At 38.0% G+C, this 18,411-nt stretch overlaps 1 protein-coding gene across 2 annotated transcripts in view; it reads left to right on the forward strand.

The window, feature by feature from the left end:
• The first annotated feature begins 2,249 nt into the window (after positions 1 to 2,249).
• NSUN3 (NOP2/Sun RNA methyltransferase 3) overlaps positions 2,250 to 18,411 on the forward strand; it is a 60,057-nt gene continuing 43,895 nt past the window's right edge. Inside the window, exons 1-3 of one of the 2 annotated variants that reach the window (XM_040484250.1) lie at positions 2,250 to 2,431; positions 3,250 to 3,359; positions 14,582 to 14,925. In XM_040484250.1, the coding sequence (XP_040340184.1) occupies positions 2,429 to 2,431; positions 3,250 to 3,359; positions 14,582 to 14,925 (457 nt within the window). In that variant the 5' untranslated portion in view covers positions 2,250 to 2,428. Of the gene's footprint in view, positions 2,479 to 3,249; positions 3,360 to 14,581; positions 14,926 to 18,411 lie in introns of both variants that reach the window. The other variant, XM_040484249.1, reaches the window with a different exon arrangement.

The following is an 18,411-nucleotide window of genomic DNA, read 5'->3' on the forward strand; positions in this document are numbered from 1 at the left end:
AAACAAGTCTGCTAACAGTTTCTATTTTTAAAATTCAGTGTGGAGCTTTGTTTATTCTTCAGTAGCTATTTGGTGTGAGATAGGGGAAGTCCACTAACATTCTCATGATACATTAATGTTGATTCTAGATAGAGTAATGGGTTAAATATTAAATATCAAACTGTAAAGAAAAAAAAAAGAGAGGAAGAAACAAATAATAGCTTGCCTCTGTGAGAAGAAATTTCCAAGCCAAAAAGCAATGGAATCAATTACAAAATCAATTACATAAAACTTTAAAGTATTTTCACATTTAAAGTCAAAGGATTGTAAGAAAAAATGGGAAAGTACTTGAAAATGTGATATGGTTAACACTCTAAATAAAAATAGCATTCAGGCATCTATAGGTAAGTGGACATGAGGTGATATTTACAAAAGAAATATAATAACTAATGAGATTTGAAAACCTCAAATGAAGGACATAATAAAAAAATTTATAAGGCTATCAGACATGCAAAGAAACATGAACAAAACTGTTGATCCATAGTAAGGGGGTAGCTAGTGTAGTAACTTCCATACCTTGGAATACTGTGCAACTTTTAGAAATGATGTGTATGAAGAATTTTAATATAGGAAAATGCTTATAAGAACAGAGGATACATTATACATATTGTTTGATAAACCTTGAAAATGCAGGGGCGCCTGGGTGGCTCAGTCGGTTCAGCATCCGACTTTGGCTCATGTCATGATCTCGCGGTTTGTGAGTTCCAGCCCCGTGTTGGGCTCTGCTGACAGCTCAGAGCCTGGAGCCTGCTTTGGATTCTGTGTCTCCCTCTCTCTCTGCCCCTCCCCTGCTCATGCTTTGTCTCTCTCTGTCTCAAAAATAAAAAAAGTTAAAAAAAATTTTTTTTAATGCATAAAATTAGAGGAATACACCAATATAACAATAGTGATGATCTCTAATGGCATCATGCCCATTTTTCATTCTCATAGGCTTTTGTTTTTACATTTTCTTCGGTAATCATTAGCTTACTTAATATCAGAAAATAGAAACATGCTAAAAAAGTAAAAAACAATATAATAGAACCAATATGACCTCTTTCTATGAGTTACGCATCCCCTTTCCCTAATAGAAATAAAGTATGATTTCTGCTACCTCCTTAAAAGTCTTGACAATGTCTATTTTGCAAATATACTACCACATTAATTCATTAAATGCAGGATTCTGTAATGAGCACAGAAAAAATATAAAATCTCAAATATAGAGGCTGAAAGGTAGACTAATGACTTTTCCCTACACAACAAACTGCATTTAATCACTTGGCTCCTTAATACTATAATTTTCTTTTGCACCAAATCTAAATGTATTTTTAGAATATGAATTCATATGCATTATTAGATTTAAAAAAGGGGTTTGTGTAAATAAGTAAATATATTAAGCTTCTAATCACATTAGAGGTGATGAACATTTTCATTTTACACTGTTCTAGGATTTATACCTGTGATACATGCCTATACTGACATTTTGAGCATCAAAGGTCTCAAAATGATGATGCTCATTAGATACCAGGGACCATATGAAGCCCTGATTTCCTGATGAATTGTTGATTGCTGTTACAAGGGAGCAACTGAATAGTAACACTAAAAGAGCAAATAAACTGGGTGTAAAACCTTCCTCAGAACCAGTAACACTGCTCCTAGTAAAAAGTGGGTGGGAGGCTAGTGTGTAGGGTCATCTTGGTCTTGAGGCTTTTGGTATCAGAACGTGATGATAATACTCTCGAAGATCATGAGAGTGAAGATAATACATAGCAGCAGCTAACATTTGGGCATTTACTGTTTCCTCCTCTTTGTGCTAAATGCTTTACTGTATTTCAGTTAATCATTTAACCCTCCCTGTCAAAAGAGATTATCCCAATTGACCATCTCTAGGAAATAGGTGCCTTAATTTCTTCATCATATCCATCCCTTTTACCCTGAGTTCTGAATATCTGAGCTAAGTGAGAGGGTCATCAAACTTGGTAGATTAATGCAGTAACTAGCTTAGCTCCTGAGAACATTTTTCAACAATGGTCATTATACAAATCCTAACAGTAACAAAGACACCTTTTCCTTTTCTTTCTTTCGTCTTTTTTTTTTTTTTTTTTTAACTGAGCGGCAAGCACACAGCAATCCGTTTCATGTGAAAGGTTCAACTTGAAGCTCTGGCCTCTCAAGGCTCCGCCCCAGGATCTAGCCACGCCCCTGGGAGTAAGTAAGGCCTCTACCTGCCTCCCGAGGAAGGAACGTCACGCGTGCCTCTCGCGGGATCTTTTTGGCGAGATTTCTATAGCGCTGGCAAAGCAGTATCTCGCGCGAAGTTGAACCGGAAAAGTGAGGGTTGGAGGCGAATGCAGTTGAAGCTCGCGCGTGAGGCTGTGCTTTTTGGTTTCCTGGAGGTTTTGGATGCTGGATGGTTAGACCTCTTGTTTGGCATCTCCCAGCGGGATAATGTTGACCCGGGTGAGGGCTGGGACCCAGCTGGGCGCCTCGGCGAGGGTGGGGGTCGGGATGGGGGAACTTCGCGAGCTGTTGGTTTCTCTGGCTTCACTGTCCAAAGCCCTAGAATAATGCTGAATGCTCTGATGCCTTCTCGTGAGCGTTCTCAGTCGTTTTCTCCCAAGACTCCCCTGCACCCCAAGTAACTTGTCTGCAATCCAGTCTTCAAACTTTATGACCTACACCCCTCAGCTTTGAACACAATGCAAGCTCCTCAAGGACTGAGACTATCACTGTTCTGTCCTGGGAGCTTAGAACGATGTTACGTATTAAGCCCTCGATTAAGTTTGGATGAGTAAGTGAAATCCAATTGCAAGGAAGTTTCCACAGGAATCGAGTGACTATTTTTCCCCCCTGGAATAAGCTCTTTTATTTTAGAACACTTTTACAAAAGTTGCAAAGATAATACAGACTTCGATATGCTTTTCACCCAATTTCCCCTAATGTTAACACCTAGATTGGCTTATTTAAGTTAATTTTGTTCCTTTAACACAGCTTCTGTTAATGCCACTAATTCTTTAACCTTTGTTTTCCATTTGACCAATAATTATTTGAAGACACCCTCTTTTTTCATAAATAGAATGTCATAATACAGTTTTGTTGCATTTGAGGTACTGCTCCCTTGCAAGAACTAGTAATGATTTTAAAACATGTTCTTAAGAAAATAACTGTGTTAATTTGAAGTTGAATAAATTTGTAATATTAGATTGTGTCAGCAACGTTTTCTTGTTATAGCTGAACACAAAATCAGAGAGGAAGCTTGCAAAACAAATGTGCAAAGTTGTATTGGATCATTTTGAAAAACAGTATGCCAAAGAACTTGGAGATGCCTGGAATACAATAAGGTTAGTGTAATATATCTCTTGATGCCTATAGATAGAACCCAAATAACCCCTTTTGTGGGGGGGGGGTGCTGTGAGGAGAAGGGGTGAAAGAATCTAAACCTGGCTTCCCTTTTCCTACAGGGGCTAGAGAAGGAAAGAACTAGGAAGAGATAGATGGAATCATAGGAAAATGGAAAGGGGAGAAAGAAAACTTTGTAGTGATAGTAAGAAAAAAATTGTTATGCCCTTGCTTGAGCAACTGTTTTGATCTTTGAAACAGGAATGCCCACCAGTTTGACAAAATTAATTCTACTGTAGCAGAAAAATCTGAAAACTTTTGTCTGGTTTCTGAATTCAGAAGAAAAACCCTATTTACAGCTAGCACTGCTCTGTCTTAGCTAGAGTGACTTTATTTGATAATCCTATGTCTTCCCTGTGTCCATGTCTGGCTGTGTTTTGAACACACGTGCACACACATACACACACAGATTCTTTAAATGTATTACGGAAAACAAACATTTCATGGATAGAAGTTTGATTTGTGTGTTTAGTGAGTTTTACCTTTGGTCAGAGTGTTACTCCATGGCTTCTTTACATTGAGTTCTTATATAGTATATCCTGTGCTCTGTGGTGTACAAAGCGCAAGACAGTCCCCGTGTCTAATCTGCTTGCAGTCTGGTGTTCATAGTTTATAAGTTACTAATTCCGTAAATTCCTGATAGAAATAGGCAGGAGTACCTTGTCTTATTTAACAGAGCCTGAGGGTGCCAGCAAAGGCCTGAGGACAAGCCAGGCCTTGGGACTTCACAGGAGTTACCTCACCAAAAAGAACCAGGCAGTTTAGCCTGAAAGAAGATCCGCTAGTTCTGAAGCCAGGGGCAAAAGCCCAATACGTTTTGCTCAGGGAAAAGAAAAAGTTCTGTGGCTGTAAACAAATGGAATTTGGTTGCATTGTTGTCTTAATCTCTTGTTGGATCAACTCAATAACAATTTCTCATTTACAAACGATAGCTTTAAGCGTTTTTTAAAACAGATTACACAGTGACTGATGGTAAAGTCTGAGGCTGTTCTGAGACCGTTTTAGGACAAATTACGCTGTTTTAGAAACTTGCAAATGCTAGAATATGAAAAAATCGTTTATAATTGTGGTTTTTATTTCAAAAGTAGATTTTAAATGGGTGTCCTCTGGCACAGAGCAGAAAGAGGAAAGAACGAGAGTGAAGTGCAATAAATTCATTATGTTTTTGGTGTGCAAAGTTACTTAACGTACTATATCCAAATAACCACACACCTACTGTATATTTATTATGTACCAGATGATATTGACTCTGTGTGATCCTTAGAACAAAGCTCTGAGGTTTCCCGTTTCCCACCTGATAAAACCAGAGCAGGGATTTGTGTCCAGTCTTTCTGGTTCAAGAACTCCCACTGCTAATCCCTATTTGCACACCTGGGGTGTAATTAAGCATATATGGGTGATTTAAAAAAAAAAAATCAAGATTTTGAAAGGTATATTGTTTTCAGACTGTAGTAGTCTGGCTACTCCTACCCTGTAATGAGTTATTTTTCTATTTAATGTGCTCAGACAGATTTATAAATTATTGTTTGACCCTAAACAAAATGAGCAATGAACCTCAAATCCATCTAATTAGCTGTGCCTTCTGCTTCATCTGTCTTTTTATTGGGTTTTCATGGTAATTTAAGTTTTGCATAAATGTGCTAAATTTGCCATGGGCAAAATAAAGGCTGAGTTTAGAAAATGGTCTGAGCATGGAAGATGGCATGGGGAAATAAAAACAAATATTTTTGGTTTCTTTAACTTTTATTCGGAAGACATGGTATCATGCTTGCAGAGTCTATTTACTTCCAGGGAAAGGTGAGTGCATTTTTGTCCTCTGCCTAGAAATTTACTCAACATTTTTTGTTTCCTTTCTTATCTAACAGATTTAGATAGTGGGGAAGATTTAATATTTATTTAAATTTCATTGTTTTGTAATAGCTTTTTTTTTTTTTTAAACAAGTCACCCTTTGAGAATCCTTTAAAGTTGTTTACAGTGTGTTCAAGTTTTGCTCTGTTTGTTGCCTACATGTTACCCTTCAGGTAAGCCCATTCATGGTAGGACTTTAAACTTCCCTCAGTATGCTGCCATCTCAAGCTTTGCGGTCCTCCACAAACTTTGTTCCGTAGTCCTCAGTATATTCTGGCGACTTCACTTAGTTTCATACTAGGCAATCTCAAAAGCGTGTTATTTTTCCCTTCCAAATCTGTGTTGTCATTTGCTACTTGCATATCTTATCTCAACTGAAGGTGTCACCATTAATATGTTTCTTCTCCTCCTCCACACCTTCAAGGTAAAGAATGAACCTGAATCAAAAATAAGTTTGGCATTTGCCCTCAGCTCCTTGGAGGTTATCTGTAAGCCCATGGAATGTCCCGCCTGAGAGTGTCTTTGTATACCCAGGGGACTAGGCCACACTGGAAAGTCTAACTGTGATTTATGGTGGCGGCTGTGGGCCATGGTATCAGCTCGCCCTCTGACCTGCGACCTCCAGAGGAGCTGGAGACAAACGATTAGCCAATTGATGATGTTTGTGTGACTGAACCCCAGTAAAATCTAGACTTCAAGGCTCGGGTGAGCCTTCCTACTTGGCAGTACAACATATTGACACATGTTGTTGCAGGGAAAAGTTGTCCTCGTCCGTGATTCCCCTGGAAAGGACAACCGAAACCTTCACGCTTTGATCTTTCCTGCACTCTACACCACGTGTCTCTTACCTGGACTGACTTTAATCGGTCTTGGGGGCTCCCAAACTATGTACTCCCATACACCACTACCCTGCCTCCATCAAAATTTAAATGCCCAGCTTTTGCTTCTTCCTGAGAAATTTCTTAATTTGGATTTCATTTTTATCCCCTCTATTACTGTTGAGTTAGGCCTTCATCGTTTCTTACTTGGCATATTACATTAGCTTCTTTCCATAGTCTCCTACCTTTAGTATTTATCTGTTGGCTTGTTGTAGCAGCTGCTTTATGGCATGATACTCCAGGCAATATTCTAATCACTTTTCAAATACTAACATAATCCTCTGTACAGCCTTCTGAGGTAGTTATTACTATTGACATTTTACAGATAGGAAAGCCGAGACAGATAGAGGTTACTTAACTTGCCCAGTACTACACAGCTCACGTTTGAAAGAACCTTGGGAGTTAGTTTTACCCTCTGTGTGGTGCTGCTTCTCATTGCCATCGTGTGCCATTGGGCCACCCCTGGAGTACACGCCTCCTCTGCTCCCCTGCTGTCTGCAGCATTCTGTTTGTACTAAATACATTCTCCTGGTAGACAGGCTCCTTCATCCCTTTGGGATCGGATATGCTATTCCCTCTGCAAGGAATGACACTCTCCTTTTTCCCTCTGTACAGTGGTTAAAGTATGGGTTTCAATCCTACCTCTGCATCTTGTAGCATATGACCTAGGTAAGTTACTTAACATCCCTGCCTCACTATCCTAATGTGTAAAATAGGATCTATCTCGAATAATTATTTGGGAAGATAAAATGATTTCATATACATACACAGTGCTTAGAATATTGTTTGACAAACTGTAAACCCTCAATACGTGATAGCATTATTTTTATTACTATTACTGTTATTACCCAGTCCTCCATCAGGCTGTCTCATATACCGTTGACAAAATTAGTTCTGCCTTTGTGTTTCCATTGCATTTTGTTGATGGAGCTATTATAATTCTTTCAAGATTGTATTGTCATAATTTATTAAGTTGTCTCCCAACAAGGGAGGGTCTTGAAGAACCAATACCTTGAGACTTGAGCAATTCATCTACTTACTCACAATTTAGTGTTTAATAAACCAGGCATTGTGCTAAGTATTGGGATGCAAAGATGGATTTTATATATATATATATGTATATATATATATATATATATATATACATATATATATAATATGGATGAATGAATGAAATATATATGTATATTTTCATTCTGCCTTCAAATATATATGAGGAGAGGATTACTTGGAAATCTTTACATGAACTTTGGAAATTTTGTGTGTGCTTTGTAGAAAGCAAAGCAAAAGAGCCTCAGTTAAGTGGCATGTCTGTAAAATATATATGTTTTTTTATTTAGACACTCTTCTCATTAATCCAGAGTTCACATAATTCACATATGGGGGAAAAGATATTATATAACCAGATTCCATTACTAGAATCTGTGAAGGGAATAGAGTGGGATGGTTGGGGAAAACAAATGAACTAGTGTCTGTATTTCTTATAAACATTTTTTTTTTTCAACGTTTATTTATTTTGGGGACAGAGAGAGACAGAGCATGAACGGGGGAGGGGCAGAGAGAGAGGGAGACACAGAATCGGAAACAGGCTCCAGGCTCCGAGCCATCAGCCCAGAGCCTGACGTGGGGCTCGAACTCCCGGACCGCGAGATCGTGACCTGGCTGAAGTCGGACGCTTAACCGACTGCGCCACCCAGGCGCCCCAGTGTGTCTGTATTTCTTATTTTGTTCCTTATTATGGCTTTACACAAATATTCAACTTTAATTTGTGCAAATTCCTGTGAAGTAATAACTTTTAGCCCCTTTAAAATTCGGAAGTTAGAAAGTACCAATTTTAATGGCCAATTCAGGCCTGTGATTTTAAAATCCATGCCTTTTCCTCTACCGCATGTGCTGCTGTGAAGTGTCTGGAGTCCCAGCCCTGGGAGTATGTGCACACGTCTCCTGATACAAGGGAGTAGATATGCAGCATTTTCGTCCTTTTGCTGGTCTTTACCAGAAACACAAACCTTCACTCAGGACTTCCTATCTGAGGTACTGTAGATAACAAATATGGACATAGATTACCCTTCTATGACAGATACTAAGGAAACAATGGCAAGAAACAGTAGGTGGTCAGTTCATCATTAGAATCTCTGAAGAATAAAAATAAAAGTCTCAAGCATACTTAGGTGCTCTTAAATGAATCCATGAATTCATTCATTTCTAAACCAGACTTTTAAAATGATTGAATGACCACCTTCTAGTGGATACCAATAGTAATAAAACAAAAGGTGTTTTTTTTTTTATGTTTAAAAATATTTCTTTATTTTGAGAGAGAGCATACGTGCATGTGGGGTGGGGGGGGGGGCAGAGAGTAGGGGAGAGAATCCCAAGCAGGCTCTGCACTGTCAGAGCCTGAATGGGGCTCATCTTAGCAACCGTGAGATCATGGCCTGAGCTGAAATCAAGAATCTGGTGCTTAACTGACTGAGCCACCCAGCCTCCCCATAAAAGGGATTTTAATTTTTTTAACCATAAAAATTTAATTGATTTTGTAATTGGCAGGGTTATACTAATTTTGCTTAGCAATACCTAGATAAAATGATTTTCATCCTCATCATTAGGTAGGAAGGTAGAGTGGAGAATAGAACAGTAAGAAGAACTCACAAAAAAAATTGAATGAAAATAATATCAAATAATGTGTAAATCAAATAATTATAAAATAATACATTATATAATTTTTCAAGGGATATTTGGGCACAGGCAAGTTACAGCAATCAACTTCTAGATTCTCAGTTTTCATGTATGCTCTTTCAGAAAACCAGTTTCCTTATGTGCCTAAGAGAGTATTTACTCTCTTTTCAAAACCTGCCTTTCTGTTACTGTCTTTCTCCCACTTTACAAAAAAAAGACACACTTTAACCATCCTGACTCTTGCACATTGCATTTTTCCAGGGTGTCAACACCTCCACATGCCAGAGGCTGTTGGAATGTCATTGTAAGGGTTTAGAAAGTAAATGACTAATGACTAACAAATCTTTGACAGGTCATGTGGTTTCCAAGGTTGGCTTTTAACAAAAGTAAGGAGCTCCAATTGAGTTGTCAATTAACAGATCATTTAAAGTATTTTTGAAGATAGGTCATTAAATAATTTGGGAAAATTACTCAGGAAGAAATACAAGTCAAAAGGGGAGATACTGCTATAGGAAAACATTAAATTCCCACCCATTTATGTAAGTGAAGTTTTTTTATCAACCTTTGTGAAAACAAAATAGGAATAAAATTGATTTGAACCCTGACTCAGTATAGCACTAGGTAATATTCATCTGTGGATGTATGGGGGCAGGTGAAACTCATTTCATTGAGATCCATTTCCTATCACTTTTCCTTTCTTTAAGTTTTTTTTTTTTAAGTTTATTTATTTAGAGAGAGCATGAGTGGGGTAGCATCAGAGAAAGAGGAAGAGAGAATTCCAAGCAGGCCCCATGCTGTCAGTGCCAGAGCCCTATGCAGGGCTCATAAACCGTGAGACTATGATCTGAATTGAGATCCAGAGTCGGATGCTTAACCAACTGAGCCTCCCAGGCACCCCTCACCTTTTCTTTTTATGTTTAATTATTATCAAATCAGTAATAGGTTATTTTCATCAATTTTGTAATGACAGCTCTAACAAGTTTGCATTTTAACAGAGATTTAGGCCACAAGGAAAACAAATTTAGTATATATACACTTTGTGTGTGCTTGTGTGTAGCAGAGAAGTACAATAAGGTAATAAAAGATTTCAAGCACGAAAATGTATTAGGATAAATTGATATGGGGAAATAGAATGTAAATAGAAAAAGGAGCTGTAAAATTTTCACCTGTTTAAGAAGAGTCAGTCCATGAATTTTTAAATGGACAATGATGGGTTTCAAAATCACTCTGGTATTTAGGTTCCATTGGATACATTTTAAAAAGTGGTATAATTTATATTTTAAAATGTCAATTTTTATAGTATGCTGGAAATTACATTCTTAAACATATGGTGAAGATTTTGATGTCAAAATGTGCCAGAGGGTACATAGTTTTTTTCAAAATGGTGTCAGTTGGAGGTACTAGCAAAACATTTGCAGGTCACTCATCTTGTGGGTCCCAGTTCATCTGGCTGCTGATGTACTTGAATTTCTGTCATTGAAGACCAGTAAGTGGAACAGCTTCAGACTCCTCATGAATCTTGAGAGTGGAGAATGTCTTCTTGAGTCCTCTAATGTACACCCCCTCCACTGTCTGACAGGTTACTTGCCCATCCAGTCAGAGCTTTGGACTTGAGTAACCATTGGCATGCCAGCCTCAGGGGCATCATCCTGCCATCACAAGCACTGGAGAATTGTTTGTGTGTGTGTGTATGTGTGCGCACGCACATGCCCATGCTGGAGGGAGGAACGCCACTGGTAGCTGGGTGCAGGGGGAGCTGAGATCTACATTAATAGGCAGTTTTGTTTTCTCAGGGCTAGGAAGCACCAGCCTGAGTAGCCCGTTCATCGAGTGGTCACATGTCGGGTCCTCAGGGCAGTGTGCGTCAGGCTATTCCCCAGTGTTAGAAGTGATGGCAGGCCAGGGCGCTGACACTAAGTGAGGGTTAGGTGCAAATTCTCTGTCTCTCCCTGTGGTATGCCACTAATGCTACAGTACCAGATCTCACACTATGTCAGCCAGATTTTTGAACCAGGTACTTCTGGTTAGTAGTGATGTAGCTTTGGATAAGTTGCCGAATTTCTGAAAGTTTTAGTTACATAAGTTCTAAAATGGGTATCATAGCTCCTCTTCACGGTAGTGATAGTTACATGGGGTAAGCATGCAAAATGCATATTGTAAGTATATAATCAGTATTTTTATTATTAGTATCAGGGTGAGGTGGAGCAGGTTAGTTGGGTTGTGGGTAGAAAGGCTTCCCTGGGGAGAGAAATCCTAAACCACCCCCCTCAGTAGAGAGTAGGGGAGTCAACCAGGCTACAGGTGGGTCATTGTAGGTCAGAGGAAGGGTCATTCTAGGCAGAAGGAGCAGTTTATACTGAGACCAGTAAAGGCTAAAGACTACATGTTCCAGGAACTTCAAGTAGTTCAGTAGGGCAGGGTATATGTTAGGAGAAATCAGAATATTTATTTACTTTTAAACTTGTTTTATTTTTTATTTTTTTAAAATTTGCATCCAAATCAGTTAGCATACATGATTTCAGGAGTAGATTCCTTAGTGCCCCTTACCCATTTAGCCCATCCCCCTTCCCACAACCCCTCCAGTAACCCTCAGTTTGTCCTCCATATTTATGAGTCTCTTCTGTTTTGTCCCCCTCCCTGCTTTTATGTTATTTTTGTTTCCCTTCCATTATGTTCATCTGTTTTGTCTCTTAAAGTCCTCATATGAGTAAAGTCATATGATTTTTGTCTTGCTCTAATTTCACTTAGCATAATATCCTCCAGTTCCATCCATGTAGTTGCAAATGGTAAGATTTCATTCTTTTTGACTGCTGAATAATACTCCACTATGTATGTATGTATGTATGTATGTATGTATGTATATATGTGTATATATACATATACACATGTATATGTGTATGTATGTATGTATCTATGTGTGTGTGTGTATAGACACACACACACACACACGCACACACACACACATATACATATATATACCATGTCTTTATCCATTCATCCATCGATGGACGTTTGGGCTCTTTCCATAATTTGGCTATTGTTGATAGTGATGCTATAAACATTGGGGTACATGTGACCCTTTGAAACAGCACACCTGTATCCCTTGGATAAATGCCTAGTAGTGCAATTGCTGGGTCGTAGGGTAGTTCTATTTTTAGAAGGAACCTCCATACTGTTCCAGAGTGGCTGACCAGCTTGCATTCCCAAGAAAATTTGTTTAAGCAAGTTCTTGTTTTATCTAGTTAAAGAATGAGGACAATTTCTGAAGATTTCCTGCCTCATCCTGCCGTAAGTGTGTGTTTTTAAATCCAGTGAGGCTGTCTTCCCAAAGTCCTTCCATAACTTCCCATCACATACAGGATAAAATTTTAAAACTTTATCATCTTATACTTGACCCATATAATCTTCCATAAACCACACTAGACTGTTTTTTTTTTTTTAATGTTTATTCATCTTTGAGAGAGTGGGAGTGGGGAAGGAGCACAGAAAGAGAGGGACAGAGGATCCGAAGTGGATTCTGCGCTGACAACAGTGAGCCTGATGTGGGCCTTGAACTTACACGCTGTGAGATCTCCACCTGAGCTGAAGTTGGACACTCAACCAGCTGATACACCCAGGCGCCCCTAGACTACTTTTAATTCCCCAAATGGGAATGTGCTTGTGCATGTGCTATAGCCTTTGCCCTTGAACTTCTTTCTCATTTTGTCCTGTAACTAATTCCTCCTTATCCTTCAAGATTTAACATATCGTATGATATATGAAAATAACTAGCATTCCTAAACTAACTGTCCTTTTATGTACAATAAGGTTGAAAAGAAATATGCAAGATTAATAACCTAAAAGAAAATGTGAATAAATGCATAAACATATAGTTCAGTGTGGAGACTAACTGCAATAAGGGTGTTAATTCTTCCCAAATTTAGTACATTTAATATGATCCCAGTCAAAGTTTCTATCTATGTTCACAGATATTTTATAAATTATTAACTGACACACTGATTTCTGAAGTTCATCTGAAAGAATAAACATTCTAAAATCACTTTGGAAATTCTTAAGAAAAAAAAGAGAATAGAGATTTGCTCTGTCAGATATTAACCAATTGAAAGTGACCTACCTTTGTTAGCTAAAGGGATGGACACATGTCAGCCAAGCCACTCCAATCTGTATGAATTATGTTTCTGACCATTATTTCTCTGTTACTGTGTGATTCAAAATTGTGAGTAGATTTTCATCCAGTTTGGAGGGTAAGATTAGGATGTATTGAAGTAAGAGTTACAGCAGTGACGTTCACACTGGCAACATCATTCTCACTTGAGAGCTTGCTAGAAATGCAAATTCTCAGGTCGCATCTCTTACCCACTGAATCAGAAAGTCCTTGGGTAGGGCTCAGCAGTCTTTTATAGACACTGGATGCATGCTAAAGTTTGCAAAGCATGTTCTTAAAAAAAGAGGCTGGGCGCCTGGGTGGCTCAGTCGGTTAAGTGTCCGACTTCAGCTCAGGTCATGATCTCGCGGTTCGTGGGTTCGAGCCCCGCGTCAGGCTCTGCTGACAGCTCAGAGCCTGGTGCCTGCTTCAGATTCTGTGTCTCCCTCTCTCTGCACCTCCCCACTCACACACACCCTCTCTCTCTCTCTCTCAAAAAATAAAATGTTTAAAAAAAAAGAAAAAAAGAGGCTGTCATCCTCCAGAATTCCTAAAACAGGTACTGGGTCCTATGATGATGCACCATCATAGTAAGAGGCAGTGAAGGAGAAAGCAGTTTCACATATTAGTCCCCAGTTGAAATTCACATGGCACAATTCCAGTCGCAGGTGTTACATTTCAATCCAGCCATTTCTCACATAGGCAACTCCAGGGTGAGTAGCAGCTGGAATTTATTTAATTGACCATGGTTAATGAGGCTCCCAAATAACTCAGCTAGAAAGGTCAGCTTGTAAATAAATTAAATATTTCCTGCTGTATCATCTGTCAGTTGATGTGAGCTTGTGACTGTTAAGAGATCTAGATGTTGGACTGAATAAGAAATTAGGAAGGTAAAATCTGCTGGTGGAGGTGTGTGTGTGTGTGGGGGGGGGGGGGGGTGGGTGGCACTATCAAGCCGTAAGTGATTTTTAAATCATCCTTGGTTTTGTATCATCTGAGCCATTGAGCGCCTCATTAACTCTGTTACGATAGAGTTGACTATAGTTAGTTTTCCATACTTTGATTTCATGAGAGGAAGACTTTAACACTCACTCCTTTAAACACTCTTTAATGATAGTATTTTTCCTTCCAATATTAGCAGTCTCAGGTTTTAAATTTTGTCTTTATGAAAAACCCTTCCTTGTGCAGAGTGATAGACTGACATCTATTTTGATGTGTTCAGAGGTATGTAAAAACACATGTTTTTGGCAAGATGTTCTGCAGGAAGGGACTAGGCTGAGGCATAGGAGGCATTCCTTTCTGATGCAGATATTAAGGGGCCCCTAAAACCCAATAATCAAAATAAATGATTCCTTAATGGGCACAATTGATGCAAAAGAAAGAAAACCTATGATGAATAAAATGCCAAAGTTTTAAATAAAGGCAGGATGTCCTAACACCAGTAGACTGAGCCATATCATGGTCTGAGGCAAAAGGGCAAAGTCAATGGTAATAACCCTGACTCTGAAAAAAAACACAGGTAAGTGTAGACTAAGACCCCATTCACTCAATTACTTACAAAATTATATTGGTGTGTGTAATACTAATGTTTATTTGTTTTTCTTTTTCTATTTCTAGGGATATACTAATAACACCATCATGGTGGCAATATGCTGTCCTTCTTAACCGATTCAATTATTCTTTTGAACTGGAAAGAGATTTACGTTTAAAGGGCTATCACACACTTTTTCAAGGATCTTTACCCTACTATCCCAAATCAATGAAGTGTTACCTTAGTAAAACTCCAGACAGAATGCCTTCAGAAAGACACCAAATTGGAAATCTAAAAAAATACTATCTCCTGAATGCCGCCTCTCTTCTCCCAGTATTGGCTCTGGAGTTAAGAGATGGGGAGAAGGTTCTGGATCTGTGTGCAGCTCCTGGAGGCAAATCAATAGCTCTGCTGCAGTGCGCTTATCCAGGTAGTGTGCTTTTCTTTCAGTAATTGACAACTCTGAAATAGCCATGTATTACAAAATACTTAAAGTACATGAGGAGAAATGTAAGATTGAGTTTGCAGACTTTGGAAGCCTGAAAATCAGGACAGTATGTAGAATAATGGAAGTTTTAGCTGAGGAAATCAATGTAATAGCATTTTTTTTTTGTCTAGCTAAATACTAGCAGATAATTTTGAACACAGCTGCCGCATTTTATAAATACAAATCTGTCAGATAACATGAATCCTGATAAGCCAATAACAAACATTTTTTATTATTACTTTCATACTTAAGAATCTTGTATTGATACCTTGTCATACTTTTAAGCAACAAAAATATACACATTTAAAACCATTTTTTTGTATCATTGGTTATAAGTTCTGTCCAGTAGAAATATAATATGAAGTGTACATAAAATTTTATATTTTTAGGTACTCATTTAAAAAAGGTAGAAAAACACAGTTGAGATTACTTTTAGTAGTACGTTGTAGCCCAGTACATCCAAAATATTATTTCAGCATGTAATCAAAATAAAAGTTATTAATGAAGTATTTTGCATTCTAATTTTCTTAGAATGTCTTTAAAGTGGATATTTTAAAGCACATTTCAGTTTGGACTAGCTGCCACCTTCTAAGGGCTTATAGTCACATGTGGCAAATGGGGATGGTGTTAGACAATGCAGTTCTAAAAGATTTTGAAAAGTTCTTTGGAAGTAACTTGTTACTATTATGAGTACAAAAATGATGAAATGTATTTAAATGTACATTTTTATAAATATTAAAAGTAATGAGTCAACATTCATCAAAAATTCTTTTCTTAATTAGATGATGAGACTGTTTCAAAAAATTATTTCAGATTTCCCTGGATACATATTACTTACAGCTTGAGAAGACAGGGTTTAGCAACAGTTACGTCTGGTTTTTGTTTGATGTTTTTATTTTTATAAATGTAAATGCCTTTGTTCATAGAGATAAGATGATGGAAATGGTGGAAATTGTGTTACAGTAATTTCACTAAGCTCTTTAAACTCTAGAGTTATGACCCCAGATCACACAGATATTTTTAATCAAGCATTATTTTAATGATCTGTTAGGCGAGCACTCTTTGGTCTGCTTTTGATATTGTTGAAGGCAAAGGATTACAAACCATCTCAATTACAAAAGGCTACATCGCCTAGTTGTTTAACTCATTAACTTTCTCAGCCAGGGTACCCATGTGTTTAACTGCCTTTGGTGCTTTGGAAGTTTTTACACCCTGGCACAATTTGCAGTAATAAGATTCTGGATGGGTGGGAAGCATGCTTCTCAGTTATGAGGTTGGTGAAGGGTCGTTGTGAAAAGAGATGCCCTGGTGTTCTGCTTTAGGAAGTTGATGATCTGAAATTGATTCTTCTTCTTCTTCCTTCTTCCTTTTTCCTTCTTCCCTCTTCCCTGTTCTCCTCCTCCTCCTCCTCCTCCTCCTCCTCCTCCTCCTCCTTCTTCTTCTTCTTCTATGTTTATTTTTTTTTTTTGAGAGAGAGAGTGAGTGCACTAGTTAGGGGGATGGGTGGGCAGAGAAAGGGAGAGAGAATGCTAAGCGGGCTCCACACACTGTCAGCACAGAGCCTGAGGCAGGGTTCAACCTCACAATTGTGAGATCATGACCTGAGCTGAAATCTAGAGTCAGACGCTTAACTGCTTAACAGACCGAGCCTCCCAAGCGCCCCTGAAAATCGATTTCCTTTAAAACTATCCAAGCTTCCTTATCCCTTAGAAAGTTGTTATATATCCCTAGGGCATACATATCCCAGTTTGAAGACTAATTTATATCTTCCTTATTTTTTTTTTTTAATTTATATCTTCCTTTGAGGGCACTCCCTGTTGAAATAGATTTCAAAAACTTTTACGAGAATTGTGAATCAGTTGTACTAGTCATTGGTACGAATATGTATTTAGGAGAAAACATGCTGTGTGTTTTCGAATTGTGGTTAAACCTCCATTATTGAAGCTTGCTATATTTTTTAATGTAAGAAATCACAACCAAAGAGGTCATTTTGTAAGGTTATTTTATTATTTTTATAACAAATATAATAATGACCTGAAGGTTATGGAATCATGTGTTATAAGGAATATTTTTATTTTCACTCTTTTTGTGTTCTTTTGGCAGTATTCTTATTTTGGCTGTTACATCGGTTTTGAATATAAAATTTTTAGTATTGTAAAAAAAATGGAAGAGAAATGTCGAATTTGGGTACCGTTTTGAAGAGAGCATTTTAATCCTAAATTATCCTCATTAGTAGGTACACTATAAATATTTTACATACTTATGATAGGGAAGGTGATTTGATTAGGAATCTGAATGCAAACTGATATTCTAGGAGTTTGAAGTGGAAAGGAATCTTCCTGTTCTTACATCAAGGGCAATGAACTACAGGCAGTGTTCCAAGTAAAGTAGCTTTTCATCTAAGTAGGACTAATGATAATGGTTTAGTAAGAAGTACAGATGTCTTCATGCTGATGCTCAAAGCCCAAATTAGGTTAGCTACAGTGCTTGAATTTGGAATGCAGAAGCAATGCTAAAATAAGCTTTTAAAAGCAAAACCTATAATGATGGCTGCAACTAAATGTGCATTTATACAATGAATTTCTTTAGATCAGCACTGGCCTTTATTCTGGGCCAAGAGGCTCACAGCTTTGAATGATTAAAAAGCTCATATTTTAGGATGATTAAGGAAATTAGTGTACTTCTCTTTTGGTCCAGCTGCACCCACATGTTAGCACAGTGATGGATTGTGCCATTGTTTTTTTGTTGTTGTTTTTGTTTTTGTCAACACAGCCTTTGTTATGTCCTGGTCTTGGTAGAAAAAGAGCAAAGAATTCTACTCTAAATAGGAAGGCATTAACATACTAAGAATGACCTAGCTTGGTAGAGTGGCTTCATCAACTTTCTGGCTGAGGGCTCTATCCTTCCATGGAATTCTCTTTGCTGTCAGTAATAACTTTGCCATCTAAGTTAGCCTTTGGTGGTAGAAAGTTATTCTGCTTCCTGCTTCCTTTTAGGCCTCCAGGCCTTTTACACACCCTACAGATATCACTTTTCTCTCCCTCTTGCCCTGCTTGCTTTTTCATCAGATTTTCACTCAGGAATCAACTTTCTTAGAAAGCCTTCCAGAACTCCCTGCATTAGGTGCACTTTTTATTTATTTTGTTAGTAATAAAAACATTTTGGAATACCTAGTATGTGCCAAGGACTGTGTTAATCACATTGCATAAATCAGAATTTCTGTATAAATACGTTTATGAAATCCTAGGGCTCTGAGGAACACAGTGTGACTATCTCTGGTGTGCATGATCTTAATTTAACCCTGCAGCCACATTAGTTGGGCACTATTATCCCCATTTTAAAGATGAAACCAAGACAAAGAGAAGTTAACCTAAATTGTCCTAGGTAAGTGGCAGAGCTGTGCTCTGAACTCAGGTTTTCACGAATGTG

The sequence above is a fragment of the Herpailurus yagouaroundi genome, unplaced genomic scaffold (genome assembly GCF_014898765.1).
Source record: "Herpailurus yagouaroundi ecotype Mexico unplaced genomic scaffold, PumYag 162, whole genome shotgun sequence".
NCBI lineage: Eukaryota > Metazoa > Chordata > Mammalia > Carnivora > Felidae > Herpailurus > Herpailurus yagouaroundi.